This window comes from Felis catus, chromosome D4 (genome assembly GCF_018350175.1).
Source record: "Felis catus isolate Fca126 chromosome D4, F.catus_Fca126_mat1.0, whole genome shotgun sequence".
Lineage (NCBI taxonomy): Eukaryota > Metazoa > Chordata > Mammalia > Carnivora > Felidae > Felis > Felis catus.
Genome location: NC_058380.1, coordinates 8614561 through 8634615, shown reverse-complemented (window position 1 = coordinate 8634615; position 20055 = coordinate 8614561). Strand labels below are relative to the sequence as shown.

The window sequence follows — 20055 nt, the reverse complement described above, 5'->3', positions numbered from 1 at the left end:
ATCAGACGTAAAGCGCTTTCCTGAGTAGAGCGAGGGAGCAAGAGAGAGAATCCAATTCTATTTTGGTCAAAGCCGCAAAATAAACTTTCAAGAACTGACTGAAACAGTTACGTCTGGCCTCTGCTATTTGCTGTGCCCGTCTGCACCCTGAGGGACCGGGAGCGATGGCCAGCGATCAGACACCAAGGACAGACCCAAGGAAGAACGTGGAGGAAGGGGCTTCTGCGCCAACAGGCAGGAGGAGGGGCCTGTGCGGCCAAGGCACACACGTACGTACCTAGCAAGAATAATGGCACCTCGGTTTACACTGGCCCAGGACCTCAGGTTCTTCACACCAACATGCTCTACAAGTGTTTTTGCGAAACAACCTGAAAAATTGAAAAATACACTGAAGCTTAGTGAACATCACACCAAGATTTAAACTCCCAATCTACTTCTCTACTGCCCTTAAATCTACAAATATTCTAATAAAAAAGTGCATAAAGAGAGTTCTGACTCGATCTTCCTTAATACTAAAAATTCCAGCTCTGATTTACTTGATGTGTGTTTTTAAATTTTTTTGTTTATTTCTCGGAGAGAGAGAGAGAGAGAGAGAGAAAAACAGAGAGACAGAGTGAGTCAGAGTGCGAGTGGGGGAGGGGCAGACAGAGAAGGAGACACAGAATCCGAAGCAGGCTCCAGGCTCCAAGCTGTCAGCACAGAGCGTGATGTGGACAGGGCTCAAACCCACAAACTGTGAGATCATGACTTGGGCTGAAGTCTGGTGCTTAACTGACTGAGCCACCCAGGTGCCCCTCATTTTTATTTTAAAAAGCCATTAAGGTCCTACAATTCTCTTCTTTTTTACAAAATGTTTTTTATTTATTTTTGAGAGACACAGAGTGCAGGGGTGGTGGAGAGAGAGGGAGACACAGAATGGGAAGCAGGCTCCAGGCTCCGAGCTGTCCGCACAGAGCCTGACTCCGGGCTTGAACTCTCGAGCCGCGAGATCACGACCTGAGCCGAAGTCGGACGCTCAACCGACGGAGCCACCCAGGCGCCCCTGTTTAATGTGTTTCCAATACAGCCATTTCCTTCTACTCTGATCCAGGTTTTAGACTTTGTTTAGAAATAATTACTCAGGACAAACAATGAATTCTTATAAAATGAGCACTTGGCCGTGCTTGCTTCTCTTTGTACTATTTAATGATTTAACCCTGACCTGAAAGGCATTCAGGAAGTGAATGTTTGACAGCAACACCTCGTGCTTGGATGAGAGCAAGTTCTCCCTCGTGAAAAATGCTCACTCAGGAGGTGACTAGTGGTCACGTGACTACTGTGATTGACACCTGGTAATTTCTGTCTACAAAGCTAGCCATTCACCCGTCAAAAATGTTACTCATCTTGTGTTATTAGCTTGCTTGTCATTATCAGATTCCCAAGGGCTTGGTATATTATCTTACTCACCGTGCGATCTAAGTGTATGTAACTAATTCTTGGACAAAGCAGAAATTCTGAAAGCTAGGGTTGGGTACAGATGGAAGTGAAGGCAAACCTATCTTGAAGGTAACTATCTTGGGTGGTTGCATATGTAATTCAGTATCTTCTGAGTATCAGAAGATACTCAAATGTGAGGACCCTTTAAAAGCCAAGAGGCCTAGGGTTATTTAGCTCTTCACGGCACAGGTCAAAGGACAGCAATCGGCCAGTGAGGCAGATGGTGTTTTCCAAAGGTGACTGACCACGACAGTATCCCCGTCCTGTGTGCTGTTCTAGAATGCTGCACGCGCCCACCCCCACCCGGAGCTGGAATCAATGTCTTCTTTTGAACCCTGGTGGGCCTGTGACGGACTTAACCAAGAGAGAAGGGAAAGAGCGATGTTAAGTAACTTCTATGGCTAAATCATAAAAGCACCACGCACCTGCTTTCTTCTCTTAGAGCCCACCCACCATGTTGTGAGGAAGCCCAAGCAGCCTGGCGGGATGGCACGAGGCTGCTGGACTTGGCCACCGCCAGCCATCGCCCAAGTGCAGAGATACTCAGACCCTAAGCCAAGCTGCCCCAGGTGACAGTGAGGAGAACAAAACCAAACCCTGATCAGATGTTGTTTGAGAACTACCAAGTTTTGGGGTGGCTTGTTACACGGCGACAGAGGACCAAGACAGCCAGCCACGCCCATTCGGAGCTCCGTGAATGTGAGGAACACGGCAGGTCCACACAAGCGTGTTATAAGGCTGCCAGTGTAACTGAATTAGGGACAAAAGTCACTTGAAAAATCTTTGGATTTTAAAAGTAAACCAGACAACTTTTCTGACATAAACTCAGCTCAACAGAGCACTGAATTCTTAATAATGAAAAAGATGATTCAATACATTATTTTCCCTTCAAACTGTGTTACAAGCTGTCTCCTTTACGGGAAGCGTGCAATGAAAAACAGCCCCAAGTCTCTGATCTTCAAGGGAGAGTGAGAAGTGACAACTGTACTACTGTACTGATCGCCCCACTAGCCATCAGGCTGCCACTTGCCTCAAGACAGAAATTCATGGTCTGTCGCTTTGTCCAGACACAATGAGGGTTTGGGAAAGCCCTTCAGTGGCTACAATACTGGATGGAGCTCGAACTCAGTAACAGAAGGTCTGGTCAAAGTCAGGACCGAGACAGGAATGGGATGCCACTTTCCAGGTGGATAAAAGACGCTGTCCTTCTCTTGAAAGCTGACTTTCTGCAGAGCAGCAAGCGGCCAAGCACTGGCTTGCTCTTTGGTCATATGTATTTTCAATGCCAAACAGGCATTAGCTCAAAATTCTGAGGAGGATAGTTTTCTTCTGCTTATCCTTTCCTCCAAAGTAGAGATAAATACACTTTTCAGCTGGGGGTAGTGACACTCACAAATCTTCCCCCCCTTCCCGCCCCCACCCCCTCAAGGAACAGAGTGGCATTTTAGGGCTCTGGCCAGCCAGATCCAAAGCCTGAAGTCGCGAGGGAGGTGAGACAGTGAGGGAGGGTGGACAGAGAAAGGAAAGGATTATGGGACGTAAATTTCCAACATCTACTAGAGCATTATTTGCAACCCCTAAATTACTTCTCGTTCATAGACATCATTTGTAAACACTCAGCAAGTTTCACTTGGACATAAATGACCGGCATACAGTTCAGGGACGTCAGGAATTACTGAAATTCCACATGAGATACAGGAAAAGGTCAAGTTTCACAGCCTACCTTCTCTTCCGCTTTCCTTCATCTTCTTATCTTGTTCTATTAACCACTTCAGAACGAGATGTCCCGCAGGATGCTCTGCGACGTGAAGCTGCAAGGGGGCAAGAAGGCGGGGACTTAAACAGTGGTCTTCAGCCACGCCTTGGCCGACAATCCATTCTCTATCACCACACACAGGTGAGGACTCAGACAAGTTGGAAGCTTGACAACACTCAGGAGGGAAGTCATGATCAGGAGTGGCCCTGAACGCCTGGAGGGACCAGAGATCTGGCCCAATCCCCAGACTGAGGGGAAGAGGGACACCGCGGCCAGAGCCACTAAAAGGCACTTCAGGCGCGGCCTCATGACCTCCACGCTGAATAGCACCACACGGCGCTCGTCCCAACGTCCTGCCAACCACTGTTCAGGCTGCAATAGTCAGTTCTGAGTGCAAATGAACCTGTGGGACGAAGTGTGACAGCAGAAACACTGACACTTGGTCCCCACGGGTCCCACAGCACCTAGGATCTCTCATCAAGCATGGAGACAACGGGCTCCATCCCTTGCAGAGAAAACTCATCACGCCTACATCCTCCTGGCCGGTTTCTACGCTCTGCCCTGTGAGGGGAGGGTCCAGACCCAGGGCCCGCAGCAGGAGATAGTAGACTCCCCAACACACAGGCCCTGCCCGGTCTGACCTCTGCCTCTTCTTCCCTCTGCCGGCTGACCTCCCCTGAGCCCTGTCCCCAAATGAGCCGAGACCCTTCCCTCCTTCCAACTGCGGCCCACGTTCCTCCCTCTGCCTTTCTTCACTGAGCTACGACCCTCCGGCCTCAGTGTAACCTTCACTGCCTCGGGGAAGCCTTCCTGGGGACAGGCTGGCTCCCATTCTCATACGGCCCCAGAGAACACGTACGTGTCCTTTATAGCAGGTATCTCCATCCTCTAGTGGGTAATTATCTGGGTACGTATTCATCTCTATGTTGTGTTCAGCAAAACGGTAAGCTTTGGGGGATGGGGGAACAGGGCTGACCGCCGCCCAGCACAGATGAGGCGTGTGGATCAAGGAACTTAAAAGGTAAGGCAGAAGGAGTCCCGGGCCAAGGCAGGCAGGCAGGCAGGGGAGCTATCAGAAAGAGCAGACTCTTTTAATGGGAGGGAACTTGGGAAGACTTCAAGGAGAGGGACTCTGGGCAACTTCTAGGATGAGTGAGGCTTTCTACAGGGACAGCACGGCAAAATGGGGACACAGGTGGCATCCAGGGTGAGGAAAGAGGCGCGTGCGAATGCAGAGAGGTGCAAGAATCCACAGTGAATTCAAAACAGAGTGAAGAACACAGCAAAAGCTAGGAAGGCAGCCTGGTGCCAACCACGGGCCGCAGAGAGCCGCGTTAAGACGACGGTCTCGACTCTGTGGGTAAGAGGAAGTCACGGGAAGCTCTGAGAAGGACAGCCCTGCAGCGGCACCGTGTTCCGAATCCGCAGGGTCAGATGTGCCGCGGGTTCGGGCTGAGGGGAGGCAGTCCGCATCGGAGTTCTCTTCGAGCCCTGATCTCGGTGGCCGGCGTCTGTGCGACGCTGCAGCTTTCTGCCCGTCTCGCGACAGCACGTTACCTCTCCGTCCTGGCCGCCCGGGTGCAACTCTGCGGCCGCCAAGCCGGCGATGGCGCTCATGGCGGGCTGGACGTCTCCCGTGGCAGCTCCCAGAATGCCGGGCACCAACACGCACGCAGACTTATCCAGCACCACTTCGCGGGCGTGTCCTTGCAAGTAGCTTAACAAAGCCGGAGAGACGGCCTCCAGGAGCTCTCGCCGGCGGATGGCGGTGTCCTTCTTACTGTAGGAGCGTGGCGAACGAGGCACTCGGGTGAGATGAGTGGCGAAGGAAAGACAGTGATCTTATCACCACAAAAACCTCTACGGGCTTTAAATTTTTTTTTTTTTCAACGTTTATTTATTTTTGGGACAGAGAGAGACAGAGCATGAACGGGGGAGGGGCAGAGAGAGAGGGAGACACAGAATCGGAAACAGGCTCCAGGCTCTGAGCCATCAGCCCAGAGCCTGACACGGGGCTCGAACTCACGGACCGCGAGATCGTGACCGGGCTGAAGTCGGACGCTTAACCGACTACGCCACCCAGGCGCCCCCCTTTACGGGCTTTAAACAATCTGCGTCAGGGACGCCTGGGTGGCTCAGTCAGTTAAGCATCCGACTTCGGCCCAGATCATGATCTCGCGGTTCGCAGGCTCGACCCCCACGTCCGGCGGCCTGGAGCCTGCCCTAGATTCTGCATGTCTCTCTCTGCCCCACCCCTGCTCATACACACTCTCTCTCTCTCTCAAAAATGAATACACACTAAACATTTTTAAGAAACAGTCTTGGTCCAACTTGGCGTAATCGTTTCTCTCTCTGTGGTGTGCAGGTAGTGAGCAACTTATAAGGGTGGGATACCTCGCTTTCATCTTTGTGTCTCCAGGATCTGAACAGTGCCTGTCACAGAATTAGCACTTAATAAGTGAACCTTGCCCGATGTAATACCCAAACAACAACAAATTAGAAGACAGGATTAGACTACTTTATGGACTCTACTCTCTACAATATCGAATTATGTGAGTTCGAGCCCCGCGTCAGGCTCTGGGCTGATGGCTCAGAGCCTGGAGCCTGTTTCCAATTCTGTGTCTCCCTCTCTCTCTGCCCCTCCCCCGTTCATGTTCTGTCTCTCTCTGTCCCAAAAATAAATAAATGTTGAAAAAAAAAATTAAAAAAAAAAATCAGAAACACAAGAAACAGTAAGTGCTGGTGAGGATGTCGAGAAAAAGGAACCCTGTTGGTGGGAATGCAAACTGGTGCAGCCACTGTGGAAAAGAGTACAGACGTTCCTCAAAAAATTACAAACAGAATTACCGTATGATCCAGTGATTCCACTAATGGGTATATACCCAACGAGTACGAAAACACTAATTTGAAAAGATAAATACACCCCTATGTTTATTGCAGCGTTATTTAGAATAGCCAAACTATGGAAGCAGCTCAAGTATCCATCAACAGATGAATGGACAAAGAAGATGTGGTTTATAGAGACAATGGAATATTGCCCAGCCATAAAAAGAATAAAATCTTGCCGTGTGCAACATGGATGGAGTCACAGAGTATAATGCTAAGTGAAATAAGTCTGAGAAAGACAAATACAATAACATATGATGTCACTCATATGCAGAATTTAAGAAATAAATCAAATCAACTAAGAAAAAAAAAGAGAGAGACAAACAAAAAAACAGACTCTCACCTATAGGGAACAAACTGATGGTTACCTACCCAGAGGGGAGGTGGGGACGGGAGTGGATGAAATAGGTGAAGAACACACTTACGATGAGGAGCACTGAAGAATGTACAGAATTGCTGAATCACTATATTGTACCCCTGAAACTAAAATAACACTGTATGATAGCCATACCAGAGCTAAAAAAAATAAGTAAAATTAAAAAAAAAAAATTTGCTCCAGTTTAAAACAAATAAATGCAGCAAAACCAAAACGGACCACACAATGAATGCCTACTCTGTGCCAGGCACTCAGAGGCATTCTTTTGGCACAATACATTTATCTCCTTTTCTAGATTAAAAACTTTAAAGAATCTGCCAAAATCACAGGCTTAAAAATGGGATTCACCTTCCAAGTTTTAGAGAAGCACAATAGAGGATATGAATGCGTGAGGAGATTTCTGGAAATGTAAGCTACTCAAAATAAGCAACCACACCAGAAAACAAAGGGCTCAAGCCACTGTACTATTCTTACCTGTGTGCATTCCCATCTCCTCTCTGCAGAACCTCAATAATTTCCCGCACTGTGTGTGCAGGATCTCTGGGGCTCAGTAAATACAAGAGGACCTTCCTTCCATATTTGTCATTTATTATGTTAGGCAAGGAACTAATAATTTCCTGTGAAATCAAAGACACAAAAAATGAATCTAGGTGCTTACAATAATGTGCACTTGAAATCCAAGAGGTACAGAAGGGTACATTCTCCACTATTTTTCCCAATGTACGTAAAAGAAAACGTGGAGCTAAGTTTGAAATCATGTCATTAAAGCACAAGGATTTACACTCAGAACACAGACTGGAGTCTGCACTGTGACTAGCATTACTGAACAAATCCATTTATATAAGTGACCGAGCTCAAGGACTTAAAAAAAATATTTAACGGAGTTCTCTTCATTCACCATGACCAATAGTTCTTAGGCCACTATTACTAGGGACACCGCTTGCTGGGGTCACTGAGCAGATACAGTCAATTTGCAGCTGCTTTAAATGCAGCATCAGCATCGATGAAGAACATTCTTATTAGAATTTCCCCACTGAGATGTATGTGAAGACAGATAAAGGAACTCTGTTAAATCGCACAAGTGAATAAAGGCTTTTAAAGTTAGCTGCTTATTCATGGCAAATGAAGGCTGTTTAAGGATTGCATTGAAAACAAAAATGGGCGGGGGAAGGAAATAAATGCAGAAAGACTCCACGGAGCAGTTACAAATAATTACACTCTATGACATTTCCAATCAACTAACCAAGAACAATAATCTCCTTTTCTAGTTGTCTGAATTTAAGTAACAAAGGCAATGTCATCCCCACCCCAACTAAGCTCCTGTATAAATGCCCTGATGTTTTCAGACAGGAAAGTCACTGTGAAAAAACTCCTGTATTCTTAAGAGAGAATCTGCAACAGAAAAAAATCGTTCCCCCCCGCCCCAACATTCCTATTTCTTGCAACAAGCCCTAATAGATATTCAAAGCCATACGTGTTTGAGCAGCAGGGATTTCTGCAGAAGTGGCTGGGGCCACAGAAAGAATTCAGTCCAACACTTGAGGTTTTCAGATGAGGAACCCATAAACGGGGCAGGTGACTTGCCCGAGGACAGTGGCAGGGCTCTGACTCCATGGAAAGGAATTCTCCGTGAGATAATATATACTTAGATGTTCTGATCTCTTAAGTAACTACTGATTACAGTGAGGTTAGTAATTTAACGCAAGGAACCGAGCCAAAGATGAAGTTGGTCATCGAGGAGATCACAACGCTACCAAATCTGTGACCCAGACACTGGCAACGCCAGCTCCAGATTCCACGCAAGAGCCATGGTTGTCTTTTTAAGATCCCAAGCTTCCCTCATTATCTGCGCAAAAGTGTATGGTGCTTCCTGTGATCACCAACAGAAGCTAACACTTGTTAAGAGCTTAAAAGGAACCAGAGCCAGTGCTGTGAGCAGAACACCCTTCATCTTAAATACTCTTCACAGCACCTTGACAGAGGTACTAGGGCTCCTTCCATTTCACCAATAAGAAGCCCAAGGTTTACACGAGTGGAGTGACTTGCAGGAGAAGTATAAAGGTCACTTATCACCAGTTTGTTCTTTGTATTTGAGTATATTTCTGATGTTTATTTTGTGTTTTATAGTGAGTAAGTCACAGGGCTGTAAAGTACAGCATAGGGTACAGAGTCAACAATATTGTCATGACCTTGTTGGGGACCAATGGGGATGCATCACCATGAGGAGCACGGAGGAATGTAAATAACTGTGGAATCATTATGCTATACACCTGAAACTAATATAATATTGTATGCCAACTTTACTTCAATAAAAAAAAAACTATGCAAAAACGCAGGGAAAGGTTAAGATGGCAAGTTTGATATTATGTGTATTGTACCGCAATTAAATAGGAAAAAAAAAAAAAGAACACGAAACCAGGAGCCTCTATCCCTATGGAGCTCAAGTTCCTAGAAGCTGGCAGCTACCTCCTCCTTTCCCCATAGCCCACCCCCCCACACCCGGCCGGGCTCCTCATGTGCCCTCCTGGTCTGTGAACGCGTCTGACTCTGTGAGCCCCGGGTCACGTCCTGATTAACCGCTGAATGAATGGAGAGCAAGGACAAACTGCCAGGATGTGGAGAGCAGGTCCGGCTGGGAGAGCAGAGAGCGCTGTCTAGAGACTGAACTGGGGCTTGGTCATAAAAAAGGAGAGCGGAGGCTGTGACATTTCAGGAAAGCCAGTTACTGTGAACAGAATGCTTAGTAACACTAAGCTGTCTTGGCTATTTTTAAAAGCACTGCATAATGCAACAGGTTTTGTGGTGTCTGGGTGGCAAATACCACACGTGACTCTGTAAACATCTGTGCAGGGTATCTGGCAACCCATCCATTCTGCTACGTAAACGCCTTAGAAAAACACGGAGACCTACACGAATGCTCATAAAATCACGTGGGATAGCAAAATCTAAAGAGAACTGAAGTATTTTTAAAATTATAAACAATCTAAGTCTCCAAGAGAAAACTGGAAAAATTATTCTACTCATAGTACAATACTATCTGGCACTGAAAATCAGGGATTTAGAACAGGGCGGGCAAGCCATGGCCCGTGGGTCAAATCCAACCTGCAGCTTGCTTTCACATATCCAAGGAGATAAGAGTGGCTTTCATATTTTGAAGGGTCGTTAAAGACAAAGACAAAACAAAACAAAACAAAAAAAACCAAGACTAGGGAACAAAGATCATAAAATGGCTCACAAATCCTAAAATAATTACAATCTGGCCCTTTATGAAAAACTTGCCGACCCCCCCTGAACCGCACAAAGGCAATGCCAAAAGAAAAAAGCAAGGTGCAGAAAAAAACAGGCAAGGCATCGTTTATGGAGAATCTGTAAACATGCAAAACAGTACCATATACATTTACATACAGCGAAAGGACAAGGCTCCAAAACAACAGACAATTCATCCCAGTGGGTATGGGGGAGGGTGGGATACACAGTCAGGACAGGTCCACAAAAGGCTCGAACTTCAGTGTGCCTGTCAGGTTTTACTTCTGGTCAGATGCTGGGAGGCTGGGTGTCTGCTGCATCATCCTTTGTACCTTTGTGTACATTTAGAAGATAATATATTTTAAAGTATGCATCAATATTCTTCACTTTCAAACAGCAACTGGCCGGTTTGCCTACGTCCTTTTCAGAGGAACGTGCCGTCAGAGCAGCCGCACCACACCCACGATTCCAGGGTAAAAACGGATCAATTTTAGCAGCATGTTTATTTTGGAAAGTAAAGCAGGTGGAGAAAGAGGAAGGCTCAGATGACCGGGCTGTGGTTTCAACCTGACGTTTCAGGAAGTCTGGTTACCCCTGAACAGAAGAATGCTTAGCGGCCACGCTACGCTTTCTTGGGTATTTGCGAAAAGCACTGAACGCCACACCAGGTTTCGTGGTGGTATCGGCATTCCCGAGTCCCGTCGCTAGCCATAACAGAGCGTAAGGATACACAGTTTCGTCAGTTAGAAGCAAGAGTTCAGCACATGAGGCCACTCTCAGGGAAAGCTGCCCCAAGTATGAGCAAGTCATCAGGAATGTAGCTTAAGTAGTTGTGGGAATCAAACCGGTAAGCACAAGGAATCAACACTGTTTCACAAGCAACTTCTAAGTGGGATGAATGCTTGGGCAAAAATTAATCTAGCAGACAACGGAGGCAAATCCTGAAGGGAGTCTGGCCTCTCTTGAAATCCATTTGGAACACTTATGCAAATTGCAGTTGTTGTGAAAATATTAAAACAAAAGCGAACTTTCAATAGCCCAGCCTGTTTCCATTTTCGTGAAACAACTTTATTCATTTTGCCAATTTATGGCCTCCCATCTCTGTCACCGGAATGAAAAACAATCATTATTGATTGGAGTCAAAAGGGTAATAAAGTCACAAGGAACATGCCAAAATACTCAGTTTGTGTCATGAAAGTCCTGCCAACTTGTTTCTTCCCACAATCCTACCCCAAAGAAAGTCATCGCAGTCTTAAAACAGTCAAGGGGAAAGTCGCAACATGACAGCGAGGGCATGAGAAATTCACACACACTGGGACCGACAGCTGGCATCTACCCCTGGACCAGCTGGTCCCTTTTTTCTACTACACCAGCTCTACCGGTCCAGACCGGCTGCACAGAGAGGCCACAGCACCACCGCATGCCAACAGGTAAAGTCTCTTTCTGAACGTCCACAAGGGAGAAGCTGCTTTTGTCACTAAGATTGGCCGAAGGGCCCCACCTGTATGTATGAAGCAAAGGTTCGTGTAATCCAAGTCTATACAGATCATACTGTTTTAAGAGGCTTCTAATTTTGGTCACTGCTACCAATGTTGCAACTGCCCATCCCCACCCCCGTGACCTCTGTCATGTACCCCACACCGTTTATGCACTAGAAAGAAAGGAAGGGAAGGGAAGAAATGATGACACAGTCAGAAGTCAGAAAAAGAGGCAGGCATCGCAGAATGCCAAAAGGACGACTTAGTTTTCCTGAAGGCAAACTTAGGGTTAAATGAACTGCATTTCTTTATTACCACTTCATGGTTGCTGGACCAGGCTACAAGGAACTGCTGAAATGAAAAGGAATTTTCTGAGAATTTTTAATAGGACTCCGACAAAGCTTTCACGGAAGCTCTAAGGAGTATCGCAATTGAGGGAGTTTTATCAGCTCCATCCAGGAAGGGGCACTGATAAGTTGGGTAATTGTGCACAGGTCGTTTCTCCAAAGGAAGGAGAGAAAGGTCATGGGCATCCGCTCCCTGTGGGTTCCTGACTAACTGCAGAATTACTATGGCAATGAATTTCTGAGCAAACCCGAGCACTGCGTTGCTAATTTTTCATTTAGCATGTCCTGTGGTCTGACAGCCATGTTATCCTAATTTAACCAGTCTTTTGCAAATTTAAAATAATATTATTAATATCAAGTTACAATATTGTTGTTTTGTACAGGAAAGAAGCAAGTGTCCAAAACAGACTTAACTGAGTCAACTAAAAAAATAAATAAAACTTGGTGGTAATCATTTTGCAATAAATGAGTATCTCAAATCAACACAATGTATTCCTTAAATTTACATAATGTTATACGTCAACTATATCTTATTAAAATCAGAAAAACAAATAAAAACAAATGAAATACTAAACAAACAAATTAATAAATAAAACAAAATACTGGCAGAAAGCACACTTCCAGGTCATTACACTTATAGGTATGAAGTCAAACTGACACAGCCACAAATTTAAGTTCTATCCAAGACCATCAGAATTAATTACTTACTGATATGATTATCTGCTTCACAAGCTTAGTATCATCAATACAATCAAATGCCGCCAATAAGACCAAATGGGAGTACTGGCCCTGTACGAAAGGGAAGCCAGGAAAGGTTAGAAACATGTACAGCCTCTCCCCTTTAGTATACCTGTGGAGTCACTTTATAAAGATTATCAACCCAACGACTATCTAAAGTGATAGAAACAAGACAGATAAAAGCCATTCAAAGGAACTTCCTCTCTTATCAGGACCTAGTTAATGATATTCTAGGTTGATTACAAGAAACAAAGAAAAGCAAAAGCACATTCTTCAGTATCAAATAGGCGAGACTCACTTGTTTTTTAACCAGGATGTAACACCTCTCAAAAATAAGTATCCTGTTAATAAATTACTACTTGAAATTAAACTCAAAAAGTTCAAGTGGAAGTGGGAAAAAAAGCCCAAGAATGTAGAACTACGTATATATAATTTCAATCATGAAAAAGAAAGTATATACACTCAGATATAATCACATATAAGATACAAAATACACATGTGTACATAGAAAATCCTGGAAGGAAGGACACTGTAATGTTTCATTTTCTTTTGTATACTGTCTAATTTCTTTCTTTTTTTTTTTTTTAACGTTTATTTATTTTTGAGACAGAGAGACAGAGCATGAGGAGAGGGAGACACAGAATCCAAAGCAGGCTCCAAACTGTCAGCACAGAGCCCGACGCAGGGCTCGAACTCACAAACCGCGAGATCATGACCTGAGCCGAAATCCGATGCTCAACCCACTGAGCCACGGCGGCGCCCCTATTGTCTAATTTCTTTAAAATAATCCTGTTTAATTAGAATAGAAACACTAAAAAAATAAACTAAAAAAATATATGTATATAATGAATATGAGAATTAGGTAAAAATAACCGCTTTTAATATAGCAGCACAAGATCAAAACATGTCCGTGGTGACTTAAAGGTCACCTCTTGAAATAAGAGAATTACTTCCGCGATGCTGACACTGTTCCAAAGTTTAAGAACTTCTACTTTATGAAAAAAAGCGTTTTCACAGCTTGTGGCATATTCTTTTTGTATCCTAAGTAATGATATCAATCATTTTTACTTGGAGAGGGTATGTGACTTCTGAAAATACTCATTCAGAGCCACGTATAAAGAACATGGCAGGTAATAATGTTTCAGTTAGAAACTAACCAGAGAGGGATGCCTGGGTGACCCAGTGGGTTAAGCTTCTGACTCTTAATTTTAGCTCAGGGTCACGATCTCACAGCCATGAGATCGAGCCCCATATAGGGCTCCATGCTGAGCATGAAGCCTGATTAAGATTCTCTCTCCCTCTCTTTCTACCCCTCTCCCTTGCTCACACACACACTTTCTCAAAATAACTAAACATTAAAAAAGAAAAAACTGGAGAAAACTGACAAAGTCTAACATCGTTACCATAAAGACCAACACTACTAAAAATGGGCAAAGAACATAGTTCACAGAAAACATGGGACAGCTGGCTTTAAGCATAGGAAATAATACTCATTAATTAAGGACAATAATTAAAACAACGAAATACCATTTTCCACCTATCATATAGGCAAAAGTGAAAACTCTTGCTAATATACTAACTTGACAAAGGTTTGAGAAAAACAGGCGTGCTGGTCACTGATGAGAATGTACAGTCATTCGACTTCTTTGAAAAGCCAAGTGACAACATTCATAAAAACCTTAAATGCACATACTTTCAGATCTAGCAATTCTATCTCCAGGCATTTATCTTCCGCAAAGGCACAAAGGGCATGTCCTTTAGCACTACTAGAAATAACAAAAAACTAGAAACTACCCAAGTATCCCACAGTAGGGCCTGGTTAACTGAGTTACGGAAGTCCTATAATGAAACACTATCTGGTCATTAAAAAGAACGAGGGAGGTACAAAGTGTGTGTGTGTGTGTGTGTGTGTGTGTGTGTGTGTGTGTGTGTGTGTGTGTGTGTGTAGAAATAAAAGGACCCTGAGGTGAATTAAGAGAAGCAAACAAAGCATAACAATGTGTACACAGCACACAACCACCAGTCTCTGATTTTTAAGTCCCACACACAGAAGCATGCCCACATACACAGTATCTCTGGGTGAATACAAAAGAAACTGGAACAGAACGTCAGTGACAAAAAGACACCTCTACAATTACAGCTGGAGATTTTTAGTACACTTTTCTCAGCACCTGATGGAAGCAGCCAAGGAGAAACAGATCAGTAAAAACACTGATAAGATGAACAGCGCTGTCAACCACCCTGATCTGACATTTATGGAATACCACACGCACCAATTCCACAAAACAAACTCTCCTCAAGATCCTGTGACAGACCACAGGCCAGGCCACAAGATGATAAGTCTTTATACGTGTAAAAGGACTGAAATAAGAGAGTATGTCAAGAATCCCCAATACGTGGAAAATTAAACATGTCTAAATAACCATAAATTAAATCCATGGGCAGTTACTAGTTTATCTCCTCTCTTTAGAAGCAACTCCGTGGGATAAAAAAGGCACTGCGCTGTCCATTTCTTGTTACTATCATAATGCCTTGCTGGGATCAGGTTCTCCAAAACAAAACAAACACAAAAACCCCAAAACTGTTTATACAACTGTAAAATTAAAACAAATCTAATTGTATTATTTAAGAATGTGTTTTACTTTTGGGGCTACCTGGGTGGCTCAGTCGGTTAAGCATTAGACTCTAGATTTCAGCTCAGGTCATGAACTCATGGTCTGTGGGTTCGAGCCCTGCATCGGGTTCTACACTGACAGGACAGAGCCTGGTTAGGATTCTCTCTCTGTCCATCCCCCCCCACCCCCCACTCTCTCTCTCAAAAAGAGAGAAAGAAAGAAAGAAAGAAATGTCTTTTACTATTAATACCTTTCAGAATTTTCTACTAACATTCGGTTTTTACTCATTTCTAATTTAAAATATTCAAATTAAAATGTTAGAAGATTTACTTCACGATGAAAAACAAACAGCAAAATCTCATATGTTGGAAACAACTCACTAGAGAATCTTTGCTTTCATTCTGTTACAGAAAAGTTAGCTGCCTTACATGGCCTTATACTCCCTCCCCGGTCTCCAGCTGCGAACGTCCATAGGCACAGAGTGCCAACTTATCGGTGTCCAAAGTGGCCACCAGCTGCTAGGAGTTCTCTTTGCATTTTTCATAGGATACAGTTGTTGTGGCCAATTTTAGTTCCCCAGTAAATCAGAAGCTTTAACATACGTTTGCTACTATGTATATTCTAGAAATACTATGGAAAACTAGTAAGTATTTAAATACATGGAAATACTATCGTTCGAGGCGATTAATCTCTCTGGAAAAAACTTTTCATACCCTCTATGATTTCATGAGGAGAGCTTTTATAGCATCTCCAAAGGGTTCCAAAGAACTACAAAACTTAACAACTGGAATTTTCTCTGCTGACTTTACAAATTTATTCTAGACAGTAATTTCCGCATTTAATAACATAAATGGACAGATTCATTAAAGAAGTTAAATATCAGGTCTTCAAAAATATCTAATAAAAATGGAAAGTTGTCACAGTATGAAATTACATGCAAAAAGGAGAAATCTCATTTAGTATAAACTTAATGCCATAAAAAGGCAGATGCACAGAAAGAGATTGTACTAAAATAATGAATAATCTTCTTGTTGGCAATTTTCTGAAGTTTTCAAATTTTCTACAATAGATGTGATTTCCTTTTATTAAAAATAAAAAAAAGACAAAAAGCAAACAAAAAATAACAGAAATTGTACTCTTCTTATACTTACATTAGCCACCTTTTCAACGTAAGTCTTCATTGTTTTCACAATCACTTTCCTGTCCTTAAAAGAGAAAAGTTAATTTGTCTTACAACTTGTAGTTATGGATTAAAAACTACATGGCCAAAAATGTCTAGAATGCGAAATTTCCACCAGTCTGGCACACTTTTCTCATGAGTGAAAACAGGTACGTGGCCAGAACCAAAAAAAACGGCAATATACTTTAAGTCCTTCCAGAGCTATTCCAATCCTAGTAGACCTGTACGTGACAATCCATCGTGACCTAAGTACGGAACCCTAAAGTTACTAGCTGTGAGGCAAACCCAGTGGAAATACCTTCTTTTACAGGGAGAACGGAGAGATCTCTTTCAGTGTGTGAACTGACTGGAAATGCGTAAGGGTGCAGCACACAGACGGTATTCAGTACTTATTGGTTCACCAGAAACTCAAGTGGTATTCATTTAAAAAGTGGGCAAAGCACAACACCTTTACAAGACAAAATGATACTGACCAAGGAAATGTGGTTCATTTCGTGTTAAACTCCTGCAACTAACACGGATCTTTCCCTCATCCCTCAAAGTACTGAACACCCACGAGAGCATCATCTCGCGTGTTCATCATCTCCTCCCGCCCCTCCCTCCCCCACTAAGATCACTGAATGAGGAATCAAAGAACCTGACAGGTACCAAAACTTCTATACGGGTAAGCCTGATATATATATTGTTTCTACTTGCTTGACAGGTCCCTTCCCAAATAAAGACAACTCAAGCTTTTTGTACTTTAATGAAAACTCCAACAGAGAAACACTAGGCCCTAAGAAAATCCAATTCCTGGGAGGCCCTGAGGCTCAACTTTGCAAAGATAATGTTGATACACATCAGGGCAAAGACCAAAGGAGCGGGGGAGTGGAGGGGAAGGCGGTTCAAGCCGCGAGCGACACACTCACCTTGGGCGTGCCATGCCACAGGCAGTGCATGGCCACTCTGGCGCCATCGTGTGTGTGTGCCAGGTATATTACCGCCTCGCGGATGGCTTCGATCACTTCCTGGGGAAGAAATGCCACCACGGCTTTATTTTGTCCTTTCCTCCTGCCTTTTTAAAATCTTCTACTGAGAACCAGTTATACACAGAGAATCACAGAGAGTAGAGGTGGAGAACAATTTCATTTTTAATCGTACAGAGACGCGTGCAGAAAACACCACCTTTTCCTACACCTCCTTTTCGCCATCGAGGGCAGTGAATACCGGTGGTACGCGATTTCTATTAAAATACCCGAGGAGTTTTACCAATATCTATTCAGAAAAGTATGTATGTGTGTTGTATATTCTAAAAGATTTTTCAAGAAAAATAAAGCTACGAAGTGGCTGTAGAAGGAGGGAGTTTTTAATAGTTAAGCCAGATAAAAAAGATACAATATTATTCCCTAAAACGGTCGTGTGTGTAATGAGCAGAAAACAAAACACTAATTTGGGCTGAAAAAGTTTCTCTTTTTCAGTCTGTCACTGGATTACTTCTAGAAATCATTTTCGTAATTCACCGTAAAAACACTCAACTGATATTTCCCTAAGAATAATGAGTCTGTTAGACTAGGTCCTCATTTATCAATGACCCCTTTAGTAAAATCCCAATTATTAATGTCTTACAAGGTAATTTAGCGTATTTTTAATCTTTCTGCATGGTCAATGTACCTAATTTCTTAATTGTATCTGGGAAGCCTAGCACATAGAGGTAAACGAGTTCCGACAGTTCTGCTAGGGCCCACGTTAGTCTGTTCCCGACTTAAAAATTTATATTAAATAAATAAAACATATACAAAGTCTCTGACCAGGAAAGAGACTATTTTCTTCAATAAGAAATACGTGATTTCGTCCGTAACGATTTTGTAATCTTATCCCAGGATGGGTCCCAGAAATACAGCGCTCAGCTTACAAACCTAAACTTATGAATCTATTCAAAGCTATCCGGTTGGAGAGTTAATGCCCCCAGGGCCAGGGAAGATTTGTCCCATTACTGTACATTCACACCAAGTTCCCAATGATGTTCTGTGATTAATACATTCAACACTAAAAAATAAATAATAATGACAAGGATTTTCCACCACTGACTATATTCCAGTGCTCATATTCTCGTATCTCAAAGTACTGTCCCGCCTTAAAATATCCAGGACTGTGAGATACTGTGCCCTGCAGAAAAGAGAGAAATCCCCAAAAGTGAAGCAGCACCTGCTACAGTCGTTGAACCACAAGCTGAGGTGAGCAGCTTACTCTTGGAAAATTCTCTTCTCTATGCCAACTTGTGAGAGGGTCAAAATTCCTATGAATGTTTAATCTGGCGTATTTGTTAAAAAGCAGTCAGGGTTATTATTTTAGTTACCCCTTACTAATAAAATGAGGACGAATGGGCAATGTGGTCACGGTTTGATGAGGCAAGCAAAGTTCAGGGGAGTAAATGATGAATTCTCATTTGTATTCCCATCGCTGACCTGAAGGGCAGTACAAATTACCTTCCCTCTCTGTTCCTTACCTTCTATCATATGAGGTCCAGTCTCTCATGGTCCATTTAGTTTTACGTGAGTGTCCTCCCCTAACCTTTTCACGTCGACGTGAATTTTGTATCAGCACGGGTGAATTTCAAACTACTTGAATGCCGAGTATCTATCCGTTAATTTTCAGTGTGGTTAGCTGGAGGACTGGCTTATAATTAAAGTAAGTATCTGGCTTATAATTAAAATATAAAAACCCAACAAAATTCATAAAACTACAGTCAATTCCACAGTCTTCTGGCAAATATCTAAAGGGAATTGGTAGACTCGTTCAAAGGGAGTTTAGTGCCTTATCTTCTCTAAATAAGGAAACAACTCTTTAAAATTTCCAAAAGACAATGTCCATTAAAGCAGTGTTTTACATTTTAATGTGGCTCTTCCTCTATGTTTGGTTTAAAAACTAAAGGCAGGAACTTACTGATCTTAGCTTGGCAGGCGCGTAGGTAAAGAAGTCCAAGAATACTTTATGCACCAATGAGTGCTTAATCACAGCTTCCCTGAAAGACAGACAAGGAGAAGAGAATATGTCAGATCTGGCACTACAATAATAGGGACACAGATAACCTCAGTCGTCCTAAAATACTCAAAGTAAGTAAAATGGTTTTAGAAAATGTTGTCTGTCACAAGACAGAGTGCATCTTTTCAGTAATACACCAAGAATTAAAAACGACAACAACAACAACAACAAACTTTTAGATAAAAATCTTTTAGTGTCGTCCACTAGAACCAAAACCAGAGCACAAATGTCCAGTATCTCTAGAGGAAATCATCATTCCAAATAACTTTCTCCCGTCTTCCATAAGGACATCTACATTTTCTTACCCAACAATGGACTTGTGATTAGGAATCCCTATGTGCATCTATTTTTTCATAGCTATTTTCTTTCTGTCAAGCACCCTTCACAATGCTTAGTTTCATAAAATAATCCTAGCACAATTAAAACATGAATAGAAGGAAACAGTATCAGTGACCTCAACAACACCGAATCGATCTAAGCTTCTTAGCGCGACACGTGCTGAATTCAGACGTACGGTGGAGGCTCACGGTCAAGGCACCAAAGACCTGGAGCTGATAAGAAGTATTTAGGCAGCTGGCAAACACATGTGGCCTTTATGGGCAAAGCACTGCTTCTGAGTGTTTTGGAAATATTAACCCATTTAATCTTCATAATCCTCCTCAGAACGTGTACTACTATTATCCCAAATCTTGTAGATGTGGAAACTGAGGCACACAGAGGTTAAGTTATTCAACGTCACAGCTAATAATTGAGGGGGGCACCAGGATTCACAACCAGGCAGTTTGGGTCGCAAAGGATACCCCTTAACCACTCCACTATGGTACAAACTCCAGGGAAGCCATATGCCTGAGCATCTAAGTTTTATGATCCAATTCAAATAATTGAATCTATTTGGGTAACTATCTACCTTTCCTCTGCAAGAGTTATAGAACAATT

General features: G+C 43.1%; 1 protein-coding gene across 2 annotated transcripts in view; it reads right to left on the bottom strand.

Moving 5' to 3' along the window:
• Positions 1-20055, bottom strand: part of PUM3 (pumilio RNA binding family member 3) — a 32993-nt gene that overhangs the window by 3351 nt on the left and 9587 nt on the right. The window contains exons 9-16 of one of the 2 annotated variants that reach the window (XM_003995332.6): positions 19021-19099; positions 17007-17105; positions 16070-16123; positions 12274-12354; positions 6969-7111; positions 4790-5012; positions 3200-3287; positions 278-368 (exon numbers count right to left, since the gene is read on the bottom strand). In XM_003995332.6, coding sequence (XP_003995381.3) covers positions 278-368; positions 3200-3287; positions 4790-5012; positions 6969-7111; positions 12274-12354; positions 16070-16123; positions 17007-17105; positions 19021-19099 — 858 coding nt within the window. The remainder of the gene's footprint in view (positions 1-277; positions 369-3199; positions 3288-4789; positions 5013-6968; positions 7112-12273; positions 12355-16069; positions 16124-17006; positions 17106-19020; positions 19100-20055) is intronic. The other variant, XM_045043481.1, reaches the window with a different exon arrangement.